At 40.0% G+C, this 19,718-nt stretch overlaps 1 protein-coding gene, 1 long non-coding RNA gene and 6 other non-coding genes across 8 annotated transcripts; all 8 read right to left on the bottom strand.

The window, feature by feature from the left end:
* Positions 1-7,571: 7,571 nt before the first annotated feature.
* On the bottom strand, positions 7,572-11,892 carry LOC124872982. The gene is made up of 8 exons (XM_047373437.1): positions 11,486-11,892; positions 11,032-11,244; positions 10,668-10,933; positions 10,189-10,299; positions 9,756-9,818; positions 9,411-9,676; positions 8,929-9,186; positions 7,572-8,839 (listed from the first exon to the last, which is right to left on the bottom strand). Exons 1-8 carry the CDS (start codon positions 11,718-11,720, stop codon positions 8,047-8,049), a joined length of 2,205 nt encoding a protein of 734 aa, XP_047229393.1. The 5' UTR covers positions 11,721-11,892; the 3' UTR covers positions 7,572-8,046.
* A 17-nt stretch (positions 11,893-11,909) lies between these two features.
* Positions 11,910-14,115, bottom strand: LOC124872785. Its single transcript, XR_007039356.1, has 5 exons — positions 13,981-14,115; positions 13,612-13,842; positions 12,608-13,351; positions 12,308-12,521; positions 11,910-12,055 (listed from the first exon to the last, which is right to left on the bottom strand). It is a non-coding gene; the product is annotated as an uncharacterized LOC124872785 (long non-coding RNA).
* Positions 14,116-14,369: 254 nt separating this feature from the next.
* Positions 14,370-14,451, bottom strand: trnas-aga. The gene has a single exon. It is a non-coding gene; the product is annotated as a tRNA-Ser (tRNA).
* Positions 14,452-15,263: 812 nt separating this feature from the next.
* Positions 15,264-15,345, bottom strand: trnas-uga. Its single transcript has one exon. It is a non-coding gene; the product is annotated as a tRNA-Ser (tRNA).
* Positions 15,346-16,315: 970 nt separating this feature from the next.
* trnas-aga lies at positions 16,316-16,397 on the bottom strand. Its single transcript has one exon. It is a non-coding gene; the product is annotated as a tRNA-Ser (tRNA).
* An 812-nt stretch (positions 16,398-17,209) lies between these two features.
* trnas-uga lies at positions 17,210-17,291 on the bottom strand. Its single transcript has one exon. It is a non-coding gene; the product is annotated as a tRNA-Ser (tRNA).
* A 970-nt stretch (positions 17,292-18,261) lies between these two features.
* trnas-uga lies at positions 18,262-18,343 on the bottom strand. The gene has a single exon. It is a non-coding gene; the product is annotated as a tRNA-Ser (tRNA).
* A 970-nt stretch (positions 18,344-19,313) lies between these two features.
* trnas-uga lies at positions 19,314-19,395 on the bottom strand. The gene has a single exon. It is a non-coding gene; the product is annotated as a tRNA-Ser (tRNA).
* Between the last annotated feature and the right edge of the window lie 323 nt (positions 19,396-19,718).

Here is a 19,718-nt window from a genome sequence, read left to right as displayed (position 1 = left end):
GAAAAATATAGCAAACAAATGCTAGAAGCAGAAATCCTCATGCTGTATTTAATGCTTAACTTTAAGGCAGTTTTCATTATCGGAAGGTTACATAATAGAGATCACAGGTTGTATGAGGTTCACCATACACTTAAGAAAAACATGTTTGAAACAATTCTTCAGTTAACTTTTATTTAATCAGGAAAACATATTCTTCATTCCCAGATTTTCCTTGATCAAGTAGCCAACTAACTTGGTAATGTCTGTCTACACCAGGAGTACAGGAGTAGAAGATGGGGCTCAGCACACAGCCTTGTGGACCCTCTTTGCTGAATAACAAGGTGGAGGAATGGTGGGGGCCCCTCCTCACTGTCTGCAGCGTGTAATGTTGCTAAAGACATGCTCAAGTGTCTGCACCCTCACTGTGGGGCACTGTAAATGCTGACTAAATTTTGGGAGGACAGTCTTTAGATATGCTTGACTGAAGTCTCTTGCAATTATAACATAAAAATCAATCACGATGTGCACTCATCTGTTTGCTAATGATGGTTAGCTGATGGCCAATAGCTGTTACCAGTTATAGAAATCAAATGACATGTCCTGGTCAAAAATAACACCAAGATATTTTACTTTATTACCAGAGGTCAATTTAATGCTATCAAGGCATTGACTGACTAAGCAGTTTCTTTTTCAATATTCCGGTCCAAAGACTTCTGTCTCGTCTGAATTTAGAAGCAGAAAAGTTTTGCACTGACTTCCTTGTGAGTGAAAAACTATGAGAATGTAAAAGTGTAACATCCACTGGCCAGTGTACATGTGTGTGAGTAAATAACAGTGAGCTAGCAGAAGTAGCATATGGTGGATATGTTAAACTGACGGACCTTGACTGGTAGATGCTAAGCTAACGGACACTAGCTCTTTCAATAAACTCTACTGTGAATAAGCTTTGGTGTCTGACAGATAAAGAAATAAGCTCTCATTTGGACCAGGAAATGGTGCTGTACTGCCTGATTGGCCAGAGCATGTAAAAGTGTGTGTGTGTGTGAATTGAAAGAATGACTGAGATATGATGAAAAAATGAGATCCCTGCCGGCTCCTTAGGAGCATGCTTGGAAACAGAGAGAACAAATATATTAGCGGGCTTCTCTCAAAAAGATGCTGACTGATTAGGTTAAACATTTTGATGAATAATGATATAATAGTTTTGCAACCTTCTGTCTTTCCAAAGAAATAAGGTGTGTTTTCCTCCTGTGCAATACAAATATCTGTACCTATATGTGGATATCTTATTGATTCCTATTACCCCAAAATCTATAAAGAATTCCTGTAGTAGCGCATATTAAATTAGTCTCACTAGAAAATCTACTAACATTTCTGCTTTGCCTTACAATATAATTCCTCACCCAAGGAAAAATAACCTCCACCAGCTGGTTATGTTGCCTGTCTGGAAAGAAAGTAGTATCAATAGGCACAGGTACTAAAAATGGTTGATCATTAATAACACGTGGAATCAAACAACAAACATAGCAACTGTCTTTTGTTATCTTCCTCACGATTTGATGCATCAGTTGCCACCAGACATTATCAGCATGATCATAGTAGTCAAAAAAGTGATGAATCTCTCTTCGAATCAGCTGATGAGTGTTATTGGCATAATTACTCAGATTAGCCACAAATTATCTTTGCTGTACCTTTCCCCAAATGAACACGAGAGTAATAAAAATACTTGCAATACCAATCATTAGCATCAGAACAGACCATCTTCCATATAGCTGCATCGTGACATTGAAGTGGAATGTCCTTTCTTCTGGTACTGAAAGCAAACAGTTTTTCCCAAAGAAAACAAATTATAAACAAAACAAAAAAATCCTGCTGTCTCTCCTCAGTGGCTTCAAGCTGCCCTGTTACCAGTCTGGTACAGGTGGGCGGTCGTAGGAAGCTCCTCTAGAAATATGTTTAGAAACAGGAACTCTAACCTGCTGGAAGTTAGGGTTCTATCATCCAACTAAACAACGGTGGAAATGAACACATTCAAATTTGTACCATAATGATAGATATCAAACAATAAACATGAAAGTTAGATAAAAACATCCGAGATTTCCTCCTCAGAGTCAGTTTTGCTGTCCAAGTGCGATAAAAGAATTTGGTTGACCCTTGCTGTCCAGGCAAAGGAGTGCCTAGTAGCCACCAAATGTTAAGAAATTAAGGAGAATAAGCATCATGGCGCATGTTTGACTGTCTCTCTGTTGCAGACGTCACCATTCCATCATCCAGAGAAAGGTTATGTGCAAATGTGTAGAGGTCTTCCCTGTATGTTTCCTATGTGTCTCTCACTGTGGTGTGTGTGTGCAGTGAGGCAAATGACCTTATGATTTCTAACTTTCAGGCAATGCGATGGCCTTAAGTAGATTCGGAAATAACGTTGCACTGCCCAAGGAATTGTGCCCTTGTATGAACAGTGTTCTTCAACCACCTCTTCAATCACTCGCCAGTGATCAGCTTACAGTTCTTTGTCTTGTGGTGGTCCGCTGTCCTCACACCTTTCAGGCCGTGGATGATCCAGTTGGAAGATGACTTGTCCTGGAAGCCAGATGAAGCTGGAGGAGCTGGAGCTTTCCTGCAGCTTTCCTGGGTGTCTAGTAGGATCTGATATGGGCCATTCCAGCGCCTGGACTTCCTGTGTTTTCTCCTAGATTCTCTGACCAGAATCGAGTCGCCAGGAATAAAGGACTGGAGGGTGGAAGTGGCTGTTTCTGGTAATGCAGCCTTCACCATCTGTGAAACTTGAGAAAACACAGTGGACAGGTTTTGACAGTAAAACAACATCCTATCTTCACACAAAGATGTGGAAGAAAATGATCTTGGCAATATCCCCATGTCCAAATTAGGAGACCTGCCACACAGCACCTCTAAAGGACTGAGATTTGCCTGTGTCTTTTGTCTCAATCTCATATAAGTGAAAACAATAGGCAGAGCCTTCACAACGCTTGGCTAATTGTAATTTCTAAGTCCCATTCTCATGCTACATGTCTCCATCACTCTGTGGGTGATATGCACAGTGTGTTTGTTGCCCAAAAACGTATCTCCCCAATCTACAGAGGAATCACAACCATTCTATGGCCTTCAACAGTGCAAGAAACAAACAAATTGTTCTGTGTTACCAAAACACCAACAAAATGAAACCTAAAAGAATCAACACCATAATTTCAGAGAGGTTTTCAGAATGTGGTCTTAGGGAGCTATGCACCATTTATATAAACAAAGTACAACGTCTCTCTCACATTGTCACTAAGTCCTCACTGGAGGTATGAGCTACCCTTTTTCCATGAGTGCTAAAACCTTTGGAACCCCATGTTACTTTATTCTGACATTCCCCTCTTCTGGCGCAGGGTCCAACCCATGCAACAATTCAGCAAAACGTTTGTACAAAAATGTTCTAGTAACCAAGATCACATTACATAGAACCAAAGAAATGAATTCTCACATAATTATGTGTCTCTATGAATTTAACAAAAACTACATAAATAAAATCCAGATGTTTTTAACTGCAATTCAGTTCCATTAACAACAAAACACAAACTTCAGTCGTTGTACAGTTCATCAATATTTCACTTAGAAATAAGTCACATATCATCCTGATTTGTCTTGTATGAAGATAAATATTAATATATATATTAATGGAAATCCAATGTAATTTGGATGCATACACTCCACAAATTTAACCTAATAAATAAGTCCTATCAAGTATGAAATCATAACTCTGATTCTTTAAAAAATATATATTATTCCTTACTTTTGGCATATCTTGAACTGTCAGTTAGCTTAATGGTACCAGGGAAACTTTCAATCTAATAAATCACCAATTATTCTACATGCAAAACTAATTCTTCAAACTAGTTTAAACTATTTCATTAAACCTTTAATAGTAAAACACATAAATCTAAAAGTCATGCTACATCCTTAATTATTATACAAAAAACATGTTTTTAAGGCAACAATCACTACAAGCCTTTTGATTCTATTGTCTCTTAAACAGAATTAAAACAAGCCTTGTTCATGTCATCATTGTACTTTTTCTCATTCCACTTAAATAGAAACTTCTTTTGATTTTCTGCTATAAAGTCATTTTATGAAGCACAATCATGAGTACATTCAGGCGTCAAAGATATTTTCATTTACAACATGTCATCATAGGAGTAATGGTCTTTATTTTGTAGCTCGGTAAAATAATCCTTTTCTGTGTCATCATAGTCATCTGTTTTTGGGTCCAGTGTGGTGTCAACTTGGATCAATGCTGCATATGTTGTAATATGTGTACGTTTCATTGTCCTTACCAACCACTTCGATGCCTTCTCCTTCCATCAGGTCTTTGACCGGGAACAATAAAATGTATACGTTTCGCATAACCCCATAGTCCTACTGAGAAGGCACAGGCTGCTTCTGTGAAATTCATTTTTCTCACATATACTGTAGGGCCTTGGGAATGAACTGGCATGATAGAACATACATAACAGTCTGTTTTATTTTGTGCTTTAGCTGTTTCGTGCACCTAACGATACCAATAGTTCTGCAGAAACAGATGTCCTCCTCCTTCCTTTAGGGGTCTGAGATGAGAGCCGTCCGGTGTCCATCTCTTCTCGTGTGATGTGGCATCCTGTGGATCCTGCTTTAAACAGAGAAAGAGTCCTGCTACCAGAATTAGGTTCAGGCTTATCAGTCCTGTCCACAAGTTACAAAAAGCCATGCTAAATTGGGCACAGGTCAGTTGTTTTCTTCACCGGTTTGAGACCCTATGGGTCACCAGCCCCTTTGTAGCCGATCTTTCCCTGTTACCCCGTCGGTTGGTTTGGCTCCTGTAACGGTAATATTGGCTTACAGTGGCTCTTGTGGATCCAGGATGGTCTTTCTGCAATTTTTAGAGCAGTAGGTGTGGTCAGGAGAACTTGGTATGGTCCTTCCAAGCGAGGGGTGCTCCAGTCCTTTCTGTGGAGTGTCTTAATCAGGACCAGGTCTCCAGGCCTCAGGTTGTTCTGTGGAATAGGAGCAGAATTTACTGGCAGACTACTGGATAACTGTGCTTCTTTTACTTGTAGCATTTTATTCATCCATTCAGCTAGTGATGTTTCCTGCTGTGCTTTTCCTATGTCATCTATTTCTGATGGCAGCAGAAAAGGCCTCCCATGTACTATTTCAAATGGAGTAAGACCAGTTTGATGTGGAGTTATGCTCATCCATAATTTAACCAGGGATAGTCATGGCCTCTCTGTTTCTTCCATTGTTTTCCTTAATCTATTTTTTATTGTTCCGTTTGTTTTCTCAACCAGACCCACACTTTGTGGGTGGTAAGAGCAATGGTTCTTTAACTGAAACCCTAATGCTTTAGAACATAGTTCTATTACACTATTTACAAAATGAGTTCCATTATCTGACCTTAGAAACTGTGGGATACCATACGTGGGGAAGAAATGTGTCACTAGGCTTTTGGCTACTGTGAGTGCATCACAGTGTTTGGCAGGGTATATTTCGACCCACTTTGAAAAGGCATCTATGACCACTAAGCAATATTTATTTCCCCCTGACCATGATAACTCTATGGAATCCATAAGTATGGTTTGAAAGGGGCGTGCTGCTGCTGGAAACTGGCCTCTTTTTGTTCTCATGTTCCCTTGTGGATTGTGTTTACAGCAGATGATGCATGACCTACAGAAGTTTTTTGCATAGTCAGAAAAATTTATCGTGTAGAAGTGATAGTTTACTAGTTGTATCATCCCACCTCTTGACACATGGCAAACCCCATGTGTCACATGGGCTGCTGTTTTGGATAGATTTTTTTGATAAAATGGGTTTATTTTCTTAATGATAAATATCATCCTTTTTAATGCCTCCTCTGCTGAGCCAAGGTTTTACTTCTGCAGCCGGTGCAGATTGTTGTGAGTCTTTCAGTTTAAGTGGGTGGCACAGCACAATTTCAGCTCTTTGTTTCACAGCTTCTGCTGTTGCTGTGCAGGCCTGCAGACAGACTGGAAATCCAGCTGCAACTGGATCCAACTTTTAGAATAAAATGCCAAAGGCCTGTCTTTGGATCCGAATGAATGGGTTAATATTGTTTTCATATAACCCTGGCTGGAATCTACACAAAGTGTAAATGGTTAACTATAGTCTGGCAGAGCTAAGGTGACTGTTGTTTGAAGCAGATTTCTTAGCTCTGTGAATGCTGCTTCTCCCTCCTTAGTCCATGTGATTTCGTCTTTTAATGTCATGTCATTGCCATAAATCATAGATTGCAAAGGTTGGACAATGGCTGCATAGAAAAAGGAAACCATTCCCTACACTTAGCACATTTGATGATCGAATTTAACATATAGCTGAATTGGTGAGTGTAAACACTATACAATGCATCTTCCAAGAGGTCCCATTGCTGACAGGATTTGAACCTGCACGGGGAAAACCCAATGGATTTCAAGTCCATCGCGTTAACCCCTCGGCCATAACAACTCCAAACTACAAACATCTGAGGTAAGTTTCGTCGACAGAAGGAAAACAAGGGTTAGAGCACAGGATTGCTGGACTGTGTGTTTATTAGCATAATTCAAAACCTGCACATAACATGTCAAATATCTTACCCCATTTGACGAAAACAGTTCGAGCTTGGCTTCTTTATTTACTGTAAACACTTTGTATGTTCCAACCACTCGGCCACAACAACTACTATGCAAAAACAACTGAGGTTAGTTTCGTCGACAATAGGAAAACAATTGTTACACATCTGAGAAAGTTGGCAACAAATTGACATTGTCATATCTACTCCCCACAAAGAGGTCCATTCTTTGTTGGTCATCCAAGGTTGGCCAGTTAGTGAGTCTCTTCATTATCTCCTGGTCATTGTCATTCCAATTCAAGAGTAAATGGAACTTTCTAGGACACCTTCACTGTGACATGAAGCCTGATTTAAAGGAACTTATTACCAGAGAAGTTGTTGCTCAAGTCACTTTCACTCATCCTTTTCGAACAATGCCCCTCTACCAGCCATGTCGTTACTCTCCCCTCTTTCAAAGCAAGGTCAGTTCTGATTTTAAAAACATTTGCTTTTTCAAACTAAGGTACTACAATATTAAAGTAGCTAGGCACAATAAATTATATGCTTCTTTCCTAGCAGCACTGAGCACTCCTGATTGATCAATGCCAGAAAACGTATTGCTTTTCATAGGTTGGTAGGATAGACTTGTTGAAACAAACTGTTGTGGGTTTGTTTTACATCAAGAAGAAAAGAACTCAGCTGATTTCAAGTGTCCCAATAGCCACTTAGGTAACAGAATCTTAGAGCAGCAGATTGCTGGACTGTGTGTTTATTAGCATAATTCAAAACCTGCACATAACTTGTCAAATATCTCACCATTTTTTGTATATTGTAAACACTTCGTATGTTCAAAGAGCAGTCGTTGCTGACAGGATTCGAACCTGTGTGGGGACAACCCAATGGATTTCAAGTCCATCGCGTTAACCACTCGGCCAAAAATAAAATGGGGCAAAAGGGACTGCTAGAAGAGGGGGAAGAAGGGGGAGGGAAGGGGGAAAGAAGGGGGAAAGGAAAAATGATAATATAATATAATCAGACTTTTAATTTCTAACTACTATTGTTAAAACTATCTGTTCAACATTTTTTACCCTCAAGATTTTGTTCTATCTGGTAAACCATTGGAATTATCTCTATTTTGGTTGTTTTCTGTCACTACTACTATTGAGGTCCAACATCATTTAGGTCACACAACACACAATCAAATTATGATCAGCGACATGTATTAAACCTGTTCTTACACAACCACGTACACTGATCTGTCACTATAAATGGACATGTGTTAAGCACTGTCCAAAGGCTGACTAAAACATACAGGCCCAACTGTGAAATTATTCTAGATTTCACACATTTTCAGTACTAGACTGAGCACATCAAGCGTAAATAAAATTGTTTAAACAAAAGACAGTGTCAATCAAATGCCTCAAAACATTTTGCATCAGAACATCAGAGTAACAAACTAACCATTATACAAAGAAAATCTTTCTTAGCTTTCACTGCTTGCTGAAAGTTTCCTTCCATTGCAAAATAGTCTGTCCAGAGGCTGGACAGTACCACTTTCCCCTAATCTGTGTATGACCAGTCGTTTTGTTTTTGGCCTGACCACAAACTGAACATTGATAGTGGTAGTCCTGTTTCCATTGCCGCTTTTTGGGAGGTTCCCCCCTTGCCAGACGTTCCTGGTCTTCTAGTTCTGCCCTATTCTGTCTCCATCTCCTGTGACGATTTATGTTTGATGATGAAGATGCTGCTACATCAGCAGCAGGTGCCAGAGCTGATGCATGAAGTGGTGGTGAACAGCACTGATGCAATGAAGATAGAGGAATAGCCAGCGGTGGGAACTGTCCTTGTCCAGATGAGGTCCACACTGGGCCTGATGGACTGTAGCAGAAACTGGAAGCAGATTGGGGTTTTGGCATCTGATTCTGCTCATAATAAGGCCAAGCAGGTGATTGTGGCTGCTGACTCTGTGCATACAAGAAGCAGGTAGGAGCTGGGCCTGGTGAAGAGTGACCTTGCTGGCATGATAATGACAAAACAGTCTTAGAATAAGGAGGACAATGCTTTGAAGAGCCAGTTTTACCACCAACGCGTGGACGTATCACTGCCTCGCCTTCACGATTTTCAGGTTTCTGAAACTCCATGCATTTATGTCCATGTTCAACAGGAATAGAGGGGAGCTGTCTTGGATCTGGCTGGGAATTTTCAGCCACAGACACCTTCTGTGGAAGCTGTACTCCTTGCAGAAGAGTGTCTCGGTCTGTTCTTTTCTGTCGCCCATGTAGCCTGAAAAATAGTACAATACAAATTGTTGACTTTTTAGGACAAGCACATCTCTAAACGGCAATATTTCTTAGAAATAAAAGTCATCTTACCAGGCACATACTGTGGTGTTGTTGATGGTGACTAACAACAAGTTGGTCTTATCTTGTATGGGCTGGCAGTCTTCAAGCAGCTGTTTAACATGGCAGTAGGTTTGCACAATTGACTGTGGAATGGGCAGAACTTTTCCCTTGCAGTCTTTTGGTCGGTTCCTCGCTTGTTGGTATTCTTTTAGTAGCTTGAGGCAAATGCACTCAGTGATTCTAGTGGTGTCAGGTCTCTGGGCAGCCTGGCCATGGGTCATGAACAGCCTGTGTGGAAAACAGGTTATTAAAGTTGCAGAAAAATTGCAAATTCATTAACAGTAATTTGAATGAAGCAGTAATGAAATGTAATTGAATTACTCTCCTCAGTTTGATCAGCTTAATCTTCTAGTCTTAAAACTTTAAATTACAAATAGGATTTGCAAAACGTGACTTGGCTTTCTTTAGTTAATATGCAAGCAAATTTTGCATTGTGTCAAATAACATGTCACCTTTCAGCTGCCTGTTGACCCGGTGCAGAGCCACTGCGTTTCCGGGAAGCTCTCCATGGTCCTGGCAAGGTTCTCTTCTTACTTTTTAGGGTGTATTTGGAGGGCCGCTTGTCCATGGCATGTAAAGCAGAATACAGTTGCATGATTTCTGCCACCTCTGTGGTTGACAGCGCAGTTATCGTACGATTGAGGCTTAAAAGATACTCCGCCAAATTGTCAATAGCCTCCCATCCAGGAAAACCTCTGGAATCACACCGGGTAGTATCCTTAAAAGAATAAAAACAATTGATATACAGACATACATACACACTAAATCATATAAAATTAAGCATTTATTTACGTTACCTGAAACATTTTCCTTGGACTGCTGGAGGTGTCATCTTCTGTAAGTTCCCCGCTGGTCTCAGACTGGATAATCCACATTTGTACCAAGGAAAAATGCCCACATACCACAGGAAAAAAATAAAGAATTAACTTGTTTAGTCTTAATAAACCAAATTAAAGCATAACATCAGGCACTGAAATCTGTTTCTGATTTATTCATGCTGTGTATGAATGAAGTATGCAGGGGTATATATTGAGAAATGTAAGCAAACCAACCAACACTAACCCAGCACATAAAAGAGGCAGAATACTGTACCTGTGGATAGAGCCAAAACAGAGGCTAAGATGGAAATGTGATTTCATAACAAGACAAACCTCATCCCCACATTTTGCATACAACATAAGTCAGCTACGAAGTGGTGCACGCTCCAAACCCACAGGGGTCACATATTACCTGGGATGAAGCACTGCTTGGTCCACTAAAGGAGTTGTCATCAGTAAGCGCACCTCTGACTGGACCAACGGTATGAGTGTGAGAGACAGGGCTTGCATCAAAACTGGTTTCCTGAGAATTGTGCAGGAGAGACAGCAGAGGTTACATATGCTTGGATAGGAAAGAAGCTTATCCTCCATATTCATGATCTCCATTTATGTTTTAGTCCCCGATGCCAAGGCCTTTCTAACATAAAAGTTTCAGATCATCAAACTGTCCATCAATAGCCATATTCAGTGCCTGATGATAGCGTATCCAATTATCATAATCTGGTTAATTAGACAAATACATTGGAAGGGGAAACATTCATGTATAAGCATCCAACAAATGAGTTTAATTGGTTCTGTTAATATGAAAATCCCAAATTAGTCACAATACATACAAATGAACCTTTGTCTTTAAAAATAAATCAACTCATTATAATGAAATGATCACATTACCTGAGATGAAGTGGAAGATGACCCTTCCTGGAGAAAAGGAGTATTAGGGGGTGACATCTCCAACTGGTCATCATACTGTGGCACCTTCAGAGGGCTGTTGATGAAGATGTCAGTGACCTCACTGATGGTGACATCAGGACTTTCCTCCTCCAGAACTTCAGCTTGCATCTCTGGCAAAACAACTCCCAGTTCGCTGTCCTGCTTGGGACCTAATAGGTCTCCTCTGTCTGACTGAGCTAAAAGATACTCCACAGCAATGCGCTCCCCTACAAAGATTATCACAAATGACAATTACAATTGTACTTTAAATTTACTGTACACAAAAGAGTATTTTTGTATAATTTCATAGGTAAAAGTTCAGTACCAGTGGGGCTGCCTGGAGGAACGAACTCTGGCAAGACTGCATGACCCAGCACTCTGTTGCTAAGGGTGTTGATGTTGGACATCAGACGAACATCATAGAGTTTAGTGTGTGATCTACAACTCATATGTAAAGCATCTTGAGCTCTTTTCATGTTCCATCTGAATCCACCCTCAAGTATATACATTTGAGTGTGCACAGCATTGCTTCTCCATCCTTAAAAAACAATGTTTAAAAGGCATTACAAAGATTGGGTGCATTTATGAAATGATAAAACTAACTCTTCTTTGTTTGCATTTCTTTTCAGAAATTATAGATAATAATTTCTGAATAGTAAATACAAAGAAGAGTTAGTTTTCATAAATTATTATCCGAAGAACATTTTTAAATTTACAATAATAACTCAGGCAGGTGTGTCAATAATGAATTACTTAAAAAATACCTAGTTACTATTTACCTGGTATAAAGGTACACTGATGTCGATGAAAGCTTTCAACTGAAGAAGACCCTCTGCCACATCTGAAGGTTTGCACTTCTTTGTCTCCCTTTTGTGTTGAGCCCAGTTTGGTGTACAGTTCAACACCAGGAGGATCTTGGATACAAGGTAGGTGCTTCTGCTGCACTTGCCACACACGTGTCATGCTCTCAGGGTTGATCAGGCGTAAACCTGAGGTGTCAGTCAGTCCCCACATGGAGTCTAATAATCCCTGGATGAGGTTCCGGGTTTCTTCTACACCTCTGGTTCTTCTTCGGCAATGTTTAGCAAGCTCACTGGAGCTAATGTTGGCCAAAACTTGTGCTTCTGTGGGAAGATGACCAGCATACTTTTTCTTCAGCTCTGACCTCTTGGCTTCTTTAAGGTGACTCACATCCTCTTGATCCCACTCATAAATGCAGCAGGACAACTTGGAGCAGAAAGTGCCATAAAGAGGATGATGCTCTGTGGTAAGACCTGCTGTGAATCGTCTCATGAAGTGAAAAATGTCCAGTCTCACTTTTGTCTTCCATGGTCGAAACCACTCAAGAACTGGAGGTTTAAACAGAAAAAACTAAATACAACTCAAATAATTAAATTCTGCAGTATTTATTTTTCTGATGACTCAGGGCTCATGTTATTAAGATTGTGACATAAAACATAACTGTTACATAGGCCATAAAAACCTGTTCAAAATATATTTCTCTTAAATTGTGTTAATTATCCTAACATGTTTTTTTTATTATTTGGACATTTAACACTACATTTAAGTGCAAAAAAAATAATAATCATAAGATCACACACCTGATGCACCACAGCAGTCTCTGTCAACATAAATGATTTCTGGCTCTGGCTCCCCAGCATTCTGAAAACGCAAGACAATGCCTTGGCATAGCTCCTCTAAACCTGCTCCTTCACCTGTGGTTAGCACACAGTTCAGAACTTGGCCATACTCGTTGGTGACGTTTGTCATCCACGTAGCCGTCTCTGCAATTCCACCAGCAAGTTTTTTTGTGATCTGTTTAGTTTAGAGAGAATTTTTAGTAACAACATCAAAATGTGAATAATAATTGGATTGAGAAATATTTTTGGATTTTACTATACCTTTTTGGTAGAGTCAAGCTTTAAAATCCTGCCATATGTTGAGGTAATGACACCCTTCATCTCATCCAAGTGACAGAGTATTTCGTTGGCATGCACTGTCTCAAACCACTGTGCAAGAGGAAGGGGGCAAAACGGTGGAGGTTTCTGGTAGACCACTTCATCACTCCTGGTTAAGGCACTTTTCTTTTTGTGAAGCTCACAGTCAGACAGATATTAAATGGTGCGCTTTGCCCACTCCTCGCTGTGCAACTCTTCTAATGCTTGCTGCACATAACTGGAGCTATTTCCAACAGTTCGTGGTTTCAGCAATGTCACACACCTTTTGTCCAGAGCCAGCTGTGTTGTGAGAATAGCTGGGAACTTGTTTCTGTGGGCAGGATCTAACTGGCTTAAGACCTCGGTGCTCCATGGACAGACAGGAATCATGCATTTACTGATTGACAAGCTTTGAGGCTGCCTGCTCCCTGCATTTGAGGTCCTCTGCTTTGTGGGGTTGGCTGGAACTTTGCCTACACTTGAACTGCTCTGTGTGGCGGGATCTGCTGCAGCTCCATCTAGACTTGAGCTCCTGGGCATGGCAAGATGTACTGAGGCTCTTTTTACATTTGAACTGCTCTGTGTGGCTGGATCTGCTGGGGCCAAACTTACACTTTGGCTGCTCTGGATGGCTTGGTCAGCTGATGCTGTCCCTGCACCTGACTTGCTTTGTGCTTGAATCCCTGTTGAACCTGCCTGCTCAGCTGACTGTGGGAAAACAACAATAAATTTGTTGTCTATGCTTTTAAAAGGTTATTTGTGATAAAACATTTAATGTTTTCCACTTTAGACTGAATTTTGTAAACCTCAATATTTAATGTTATATACAGAGGAAGGTAACAAACACATCTTTGTGAAATTACACCTTAAAACACACAACACACAACCAGTTATTGTGAAAGGCACTTGTGTGAAACATCTACTTTATACAACTACTGTAAATAAATAATAGAAACATTTTCACTTACCTTATGATAGCCACATTTGCAGGGAATTTTTCCCCCAAATATATCAAATGTTCGAGCTTTCTGATTGAAGACAGGAGTCAGTGGACATCCGTCTATCTGCTGGATGACAGCCTTCCATCTTCTGCCTCCAGGTCTCTTACCGGTGGTAAACCTAAACTTCCCCTGAGCATACAGCTGCATAACACCAGCCCAATAGGCATCCGGTTTTCCCGTCTTCGTCATCCCTAAAACCTTTAAAAATCACAGCAGATGCCACATATATCATAATATTTCATCAAGCAAAAGTCGCTCCTTACCTGAATGATACAATGAAAAATACGTAAAAAATAATAATGTAAAGTGAGATTTTTATTTGTAGCAGACACATACCAATTTTTTCACGACTTTAAAAAAGGAGCCAAAACAAAAAGAGAACGGGGGAATCAATTTTTGTTGTTTTCCGCCCACTGCGCATGACCTACGTGATACGTAAAACGTAAGATTTTAGGAGTTGTTAGGAATCGGCAGGACTTTGTTAGGATATGTTAGGACTTTGTTAGGAATGTTAGGACCATGTTACGAATTTGTTAGGAACTAGTTTGACGGCCAGTCGGTAGAGCAGCAACTGCCATGCGAGCAGTAGATTGCTGGACTGTGTGTTTATTAGCATAATTCAAAACCTGCACATAACTTGTCAAATATCTCACCAAATTTGACAATAACATTTCATGCTTAGATTTTTTTTATATTGTAAACACGTCGTATGCTCAAAGAGCAGTCGTTGCTGACAGGATTTGAACCTGTGTGGGGACAACCCAATGGATTTCTAGTCCATCGCCTTAACCACTCGGCCACAGCAACTGCCATGCTGTCATAACTGAGGTAACTTTCTTCGACAGCAGGTAAAAAGTGTCACACATCTGATAGAGTTGGCAACATATTTACATTGTCATATCTACTCCCCACAAAGAGGTCCATTCTTTGTTGGTCATCCAAGGTTGGCCAGTTAGGGTAGATACAATTTGCGGTTTGGCTTTGTTGGTCATCCAAGGTTGGCCAGTTAGTGAGTCTCTTCATTATCTCCTGGTCATTGTCATTCCGATTCAAGAGTAAATTGAACTTTCTAGGACACCTTCACTGTGACATGAAGCCTGATTTAAGGGAACTTATTACCAGAGAAGTTGTTGCTCAAGTCACTTTCACTCATCCTTTTCGAACAATGCCCCTCTACCAGCCATGTCGTTACTCTCCCCTCTTTCAAAGCAAGGTCAGTTCTGATTTTAAAAACATTTGCTTTTTCAAACTAAGGTACTACAATATTAAAGTAGCTAGGCACAATAAATTATATGCTTCTTTCCTAGCAGCACTGAGCACTCCTGATTGATCAATGCCAGAAAACGTATTGCTTTTCATAGGTCGGTAGGATAGACTTGTTGAAACAAACTGTTGTGGGTTTGTTTTACATCAAGAAGAAAATAACTCAGCTGATTTCAAGTGTCCCAATAGCTACTTAGGTAACAGAATCTTAGAGCAGCAGATTGCTGGACTGTGTGTTTATTAGCATAATTCAAAACCTGCACATAACTTGTCAAATATCTCACCAAATTTGACAATACCATTTTATGCTCAGATTTTTTGTATATTGTAAACACTTCGTATGCTCAAAGAACAGTCGTTGCTGACAGGATTCGAACCTGTGCAGGGACAACCCAATGGATTTCAAGTCCATCGCCTTAACCACTCGGCCACAGCAACTCCAAACTACAAACATCTGAGGTAAGTTTCGTCGACAGAAGGAAAACAAGGGTTAGAGCACAGGATTGCTGGACTGTGTGTTTATTAGCATAATTCAAAACCTGCACATAACATGTCAAATATCTTACCCCATTTGACGAAAACAGTTCGAGCTTGGCTTCTTTATTTACTGTAAACACTTTGTATGTTCCAACCACTCGGCCACAACAAATACTATGCAAAAACAACTGAGGTTAGTTTCGTCGACAATAGGAAAACAATTGTTACACATCTGAGAAAGTTGGCAACAAATTGACATTGTCATATCTACTCCCCACAAAGAGGTCCATTCTTTGTTGGTCATCCAAGGTTGGCCAGTTAGTGAGTCTCTTCATTATCGCCTGGTCATTGTCATTCCAATTCAAGAGTAAATGGAACTTTCTAGGACACCTTCACTGTGACATGAAGCCTGATTTAAAGGAACTTATTACCAGAGAAGTTGTTGCTCAAGTCACTTTCACTCATCCTTTTCGAACAATGCCCCTCTACCAGCCATGTCGTTACTCTCCCCTCTTTCAAAGCAAGGTCAGTTCTGATTTTAAAAACATTTGCTTTTTCAAACTAAGGTACTACAATATTAAAGTAGCTAGGCACAATAAATTATATGCTTCTTTCCTAGCAGCACTGAGCACTCCTGATTGATCAATGCCAGAAAACGTATTGCTTTTCATAGGTTGGTAGGATAGACTTGTTGAAACAAACTGTTGTGGGTTTGTTTTACATCAAGAAGAAAAGAACTCAGCTGATTTCAAGTGTCCCAATAGCCACTTAGGTAACAGAATCTTAGAGCAGCAGATTGCTGGACTGTGTGTTTATTAGCATAATTCAAAACCTGCACATAACTTGTCAAATATCTCACCAAATTTGACAATAACATTTTATGCTTAGATTTTTTTTATATTGTAAACACTTCGTATGCTCAAAGAGCAGTCGTTGCTGACAGGATTCGAACCTGTGTGGGGACAACCCAATGGATTTCTAGTCCATCGCCTTAACCACTCGGCCACAGCAACTGCCATGCTGTCATAACTGAGGTAACTTTCTTCGACAGCAGGTAAAAAGTGTCACACATCTGATAGAGTTGGCAACATATTTACATTGTCATATCTACTCCCCACAAAGAGGTCCATTCTTTGTTGGTCATCCAAGGTTGGCCAGTTAGGGTAGATACAATTTGCGGTTTGGCTTTGTTGGTCATCCAAGGTTGGCCAGTTAGTGAGTCTCTTCATTATCTCCTGGTCATTGTCATTCCGATTCAAGAGTAAATGGAACTTTCTAGGACACCTTCACTGTGACATGAAGCCTGATTTAAGGGAACTTATTACCAGAGAAGTTGTTGCTCAAGTCACTTTCACTCATCCTTTTCGAACAATGCCCCTCTACCAGCCCTGTCGTTACTCTCCCCTCTTTCAAAGCAAGGTCAGTTCTGATTTTAAAAACATTTGCTTTTTCAAACTAAGGTACTACAATATTAAAGTAGCTAGGCACAATAAATTATATGCTTCTTTCCTAGCAGCACTGAGCACTCCTGATTGATCAATGCCAGAAAACGTATTGCTTTTCATAGGTCGGTAGGATAGACTTGTTGAAACAAACTGTTGTGGGTTTGTTTTACATCAAGAAGAAAATAACTCAGCTGATTTCAAGTGTCCCAATAGCCACTTAGGTAACAGAATCTTAGAGCAGCAGATTGCTGGACTGTGTGTTTATTAGCATAATTCAAAACCTGCACATAACTTGTCAAATATCTCACCAAATTTGACAATACCATTTTATGCTCAGATTTTTTGTATATTGTAAACACTTTGTATGTTCAAAGAACAGTCGTTGCTGACAGGATTCGAACCTGTGCAGGGACAACCCAATGGATTTCAAGTCCATCGCCTTAACCACTCGGCCACAGCAACTCCAAACTACAAACATCTGAGGTAAGTTTCGTCGACAGAAGGAAAACAAGGGTTAGAGCACAGGATTGCTGGACTGTGTGTTTATTAGCATAATTCAAAACCTGCACATAACATGTCAAATATCTTACCCCATTTGACGAAAACAGTTCGAGCTTGGCTTCTTTATTTACTGTAAACACTTTGTATGTTCCAACCACTCGGCCACAACAACTACTATGCAAAAACAACTGAGGTTAGTTTCGTCGACAATAGGAAAACAATTGTTACACATCTGAGAAAGTTGGCAACAAATTGACATTGTCATATCTACTCCCCACAAAGAGGTCCATTCTTTTTTGGTCATCCAAGGTTGGCCAGTTAGTGAGTCTCTTCATTATCGCCTGGTCATTGTCATTCCAATTCAAGAGTAAATGGAACTTTCTAGGACACCTTCACTGTGACATGAAGCCTGATTTAAAGGAACTTATTACCAGAGAAGTTGTTGCTCAAGTCACTTTCACTCATCCTTTTCGAACAATGCCCCTCTACCAGCCATGTCGTTACTCTCCCCTCTTTCAAAGCAAGGTCTGTTCTGATTTTAAAAACATTTGGTTTTTCAAACTAAGGTACTACAATATTAAAGTAGCTAGGCACAATAAATTATATGCTTCTTTCCTAGCAGCACTGAGCACTCCTGATTGATCAATGCCAGAAAACGTATTGCTTTTCATAGGTTGGTAGGACAGACTTGTTGAAACAAACTGTTGTGGGTTTGTTTTACATCAAGAAGAAAAGAACTCAGCTGATTTCAAGTGTCCCAATAGCCACTTAGGTAACAGAATCTTAGAGCAGCAGATTGCTGGACTGTGTGTTTATTAGCATAATTCAAAACCTGCACATAACTTGTCAAATATCTCACCAAATTTGACAATACCATTTTATGCTCAGATTTTTTGTATATTGTAAACACTTTGTATGTTCAAAGAACAGTCGTTGCTGACAGGATTCGAACCTGTGCAGGGACAACCCAATGGATTTCAAGTCCATCGCCTTAACCACTCGGCCACAGCAACTCCAAACTACAAACATCTGAGGTAAGTTTCGTCGACAGAAGGAAAACAAGGGTTAGAGCACAGGATTGCTGGACTGTGTGTTTATTAGCATAATTCAAAACCTGCACATAACATGTCAAATATCTTACCCCATTTGACGAAAACAGTTCGAGCTTGGCTTCTTTATTTACTGTAAACACTTTGTATGTTCCAACCACTCGGCCACAACAACTACTATGCAAAAACAACTGAGGTTAGTTTCGTCGACAATAGGAAAACAATTGTTACACATCTGAGAAAGTTGGCAACAAATTGACATTGTCATATCTACTCCCCACAAAGAGGTCCATTCTTTTTTGGACATCCAAGGTTGGCCAGTTAGTGAGTCTCTTCATTATCTCCTGGTCATTGTCATTCCAATTCAAGAGTAAATGGAACTTTCTCGGACACCTTCACTGTGACATGAAGCCTGATTTAAAGGAACTTATTACCAGAGAAGTTGTTGCTCAAGTCACTTTCACTCATCCTTTTCGAACAATGCCCCTCTACCAGCCATGTTGTTACTCTCCCCTCTTTCAAAGCAAGGTCAGTTCTGATTTTAAAAACATTTGCTTTTTCAAACTAAGGTACTACAATATTAAAGTAGCTAGGCACAATAAATTATATGCTTCTTTCCTAGCAGCACTGAGCACTCCTGATTGATCAATGCCAGAAAACGTATTGCTTTTCATAGGTTGGTAGGATAGACTTGTTGAAACAAACTGTTGTGGGTTTGTTTTACATCAAGAAGAAAAGAACTCAGCTGATTTCAAGTGTCCCAATAGCCACTTAGGTAACAGAATCTTAGAGCAGCAGATTGCTGGACTGTGTGTTTATTAGCATAATTCAAAACCTGCACATAACTTGTCAAATATCTCACCAAATTTGACAATACCATTTTATGCTCAGATTTTTTGTATATTGTAAACACTTTGTATGTTCAAAGAACAGTCGTTGCTGACAGGATTCGAACCTGTGCAGGGACAACCCAATGGATTTCAAGTCCATCGCCTTAACCACTCGGCCACAGCAACTCCAAACTACAAACATCTGAGGTAAGTTTCGTCGACAGAAGGAAAACAAGGGTTAGAGCACAGGATTGCTGGACTGTGTGTTTATTAGCATAATTCAAAACCTGCACATAACATGTCAAATATCTTACCCCATTTGACGAAAACAGTTCGAGCTTGGCTTCTTTATTTACTGTAAACACTTTGTATGTTCCAACCACTCGGCCACAACAAATACTATGCAAAAACAACTGAGGTTAGTTTCGTCGACAATAGGAAAACAATTGTTACACATCTGAGAAAGTTGGCAACAAATTGACATTGTCATATCTACTCCCCACAAAGAG

The sequence above is a fragment of the Girardinichthys multiradiatus genome, chromosome 8, assembly GCF_021462225.1.
Source record: "Girardinichthys multiradiatus isolate DD_20200921_A chromosome 8, DD_fGirMul_XY1, whole genome shotgun sequence".
Lineage (NCBI taxonomy): Eukaryota > Metazoa > Chordata > Actinopteri > Cyprinodontiformes > Goodeidae > Girardinichthys > Girardinichthys multiradiatus.
The sequence above is the reverse complement of the archived record's forward strand: the minus strand, read 5'-3'. Positions and strand labels throughout refer to the sequence as shown.

Coding starts and splice junctions, on each gene's coding strand:
- LOC124872982 (XM_047373437.1), bottom strand. CDS start 11,720: ATGTGGGGACTGACTGACACCTCAGGTTTACGCCTGATCAACCCTGAG. Junction 9,187..9,410: donor GGTCAACAGGCAGCTGAAAG/GTGACATGTTAT, acceptor TTTTCCACACAG/GCTGTTCATGACCCATGGCC. Junction 8,840..8,928: donor AACACCACAGTATGTGCCTG/GTAAGATGACTT, acceptor ACTATTTTTCAG/GCTACATGGGCGACAGAAAA.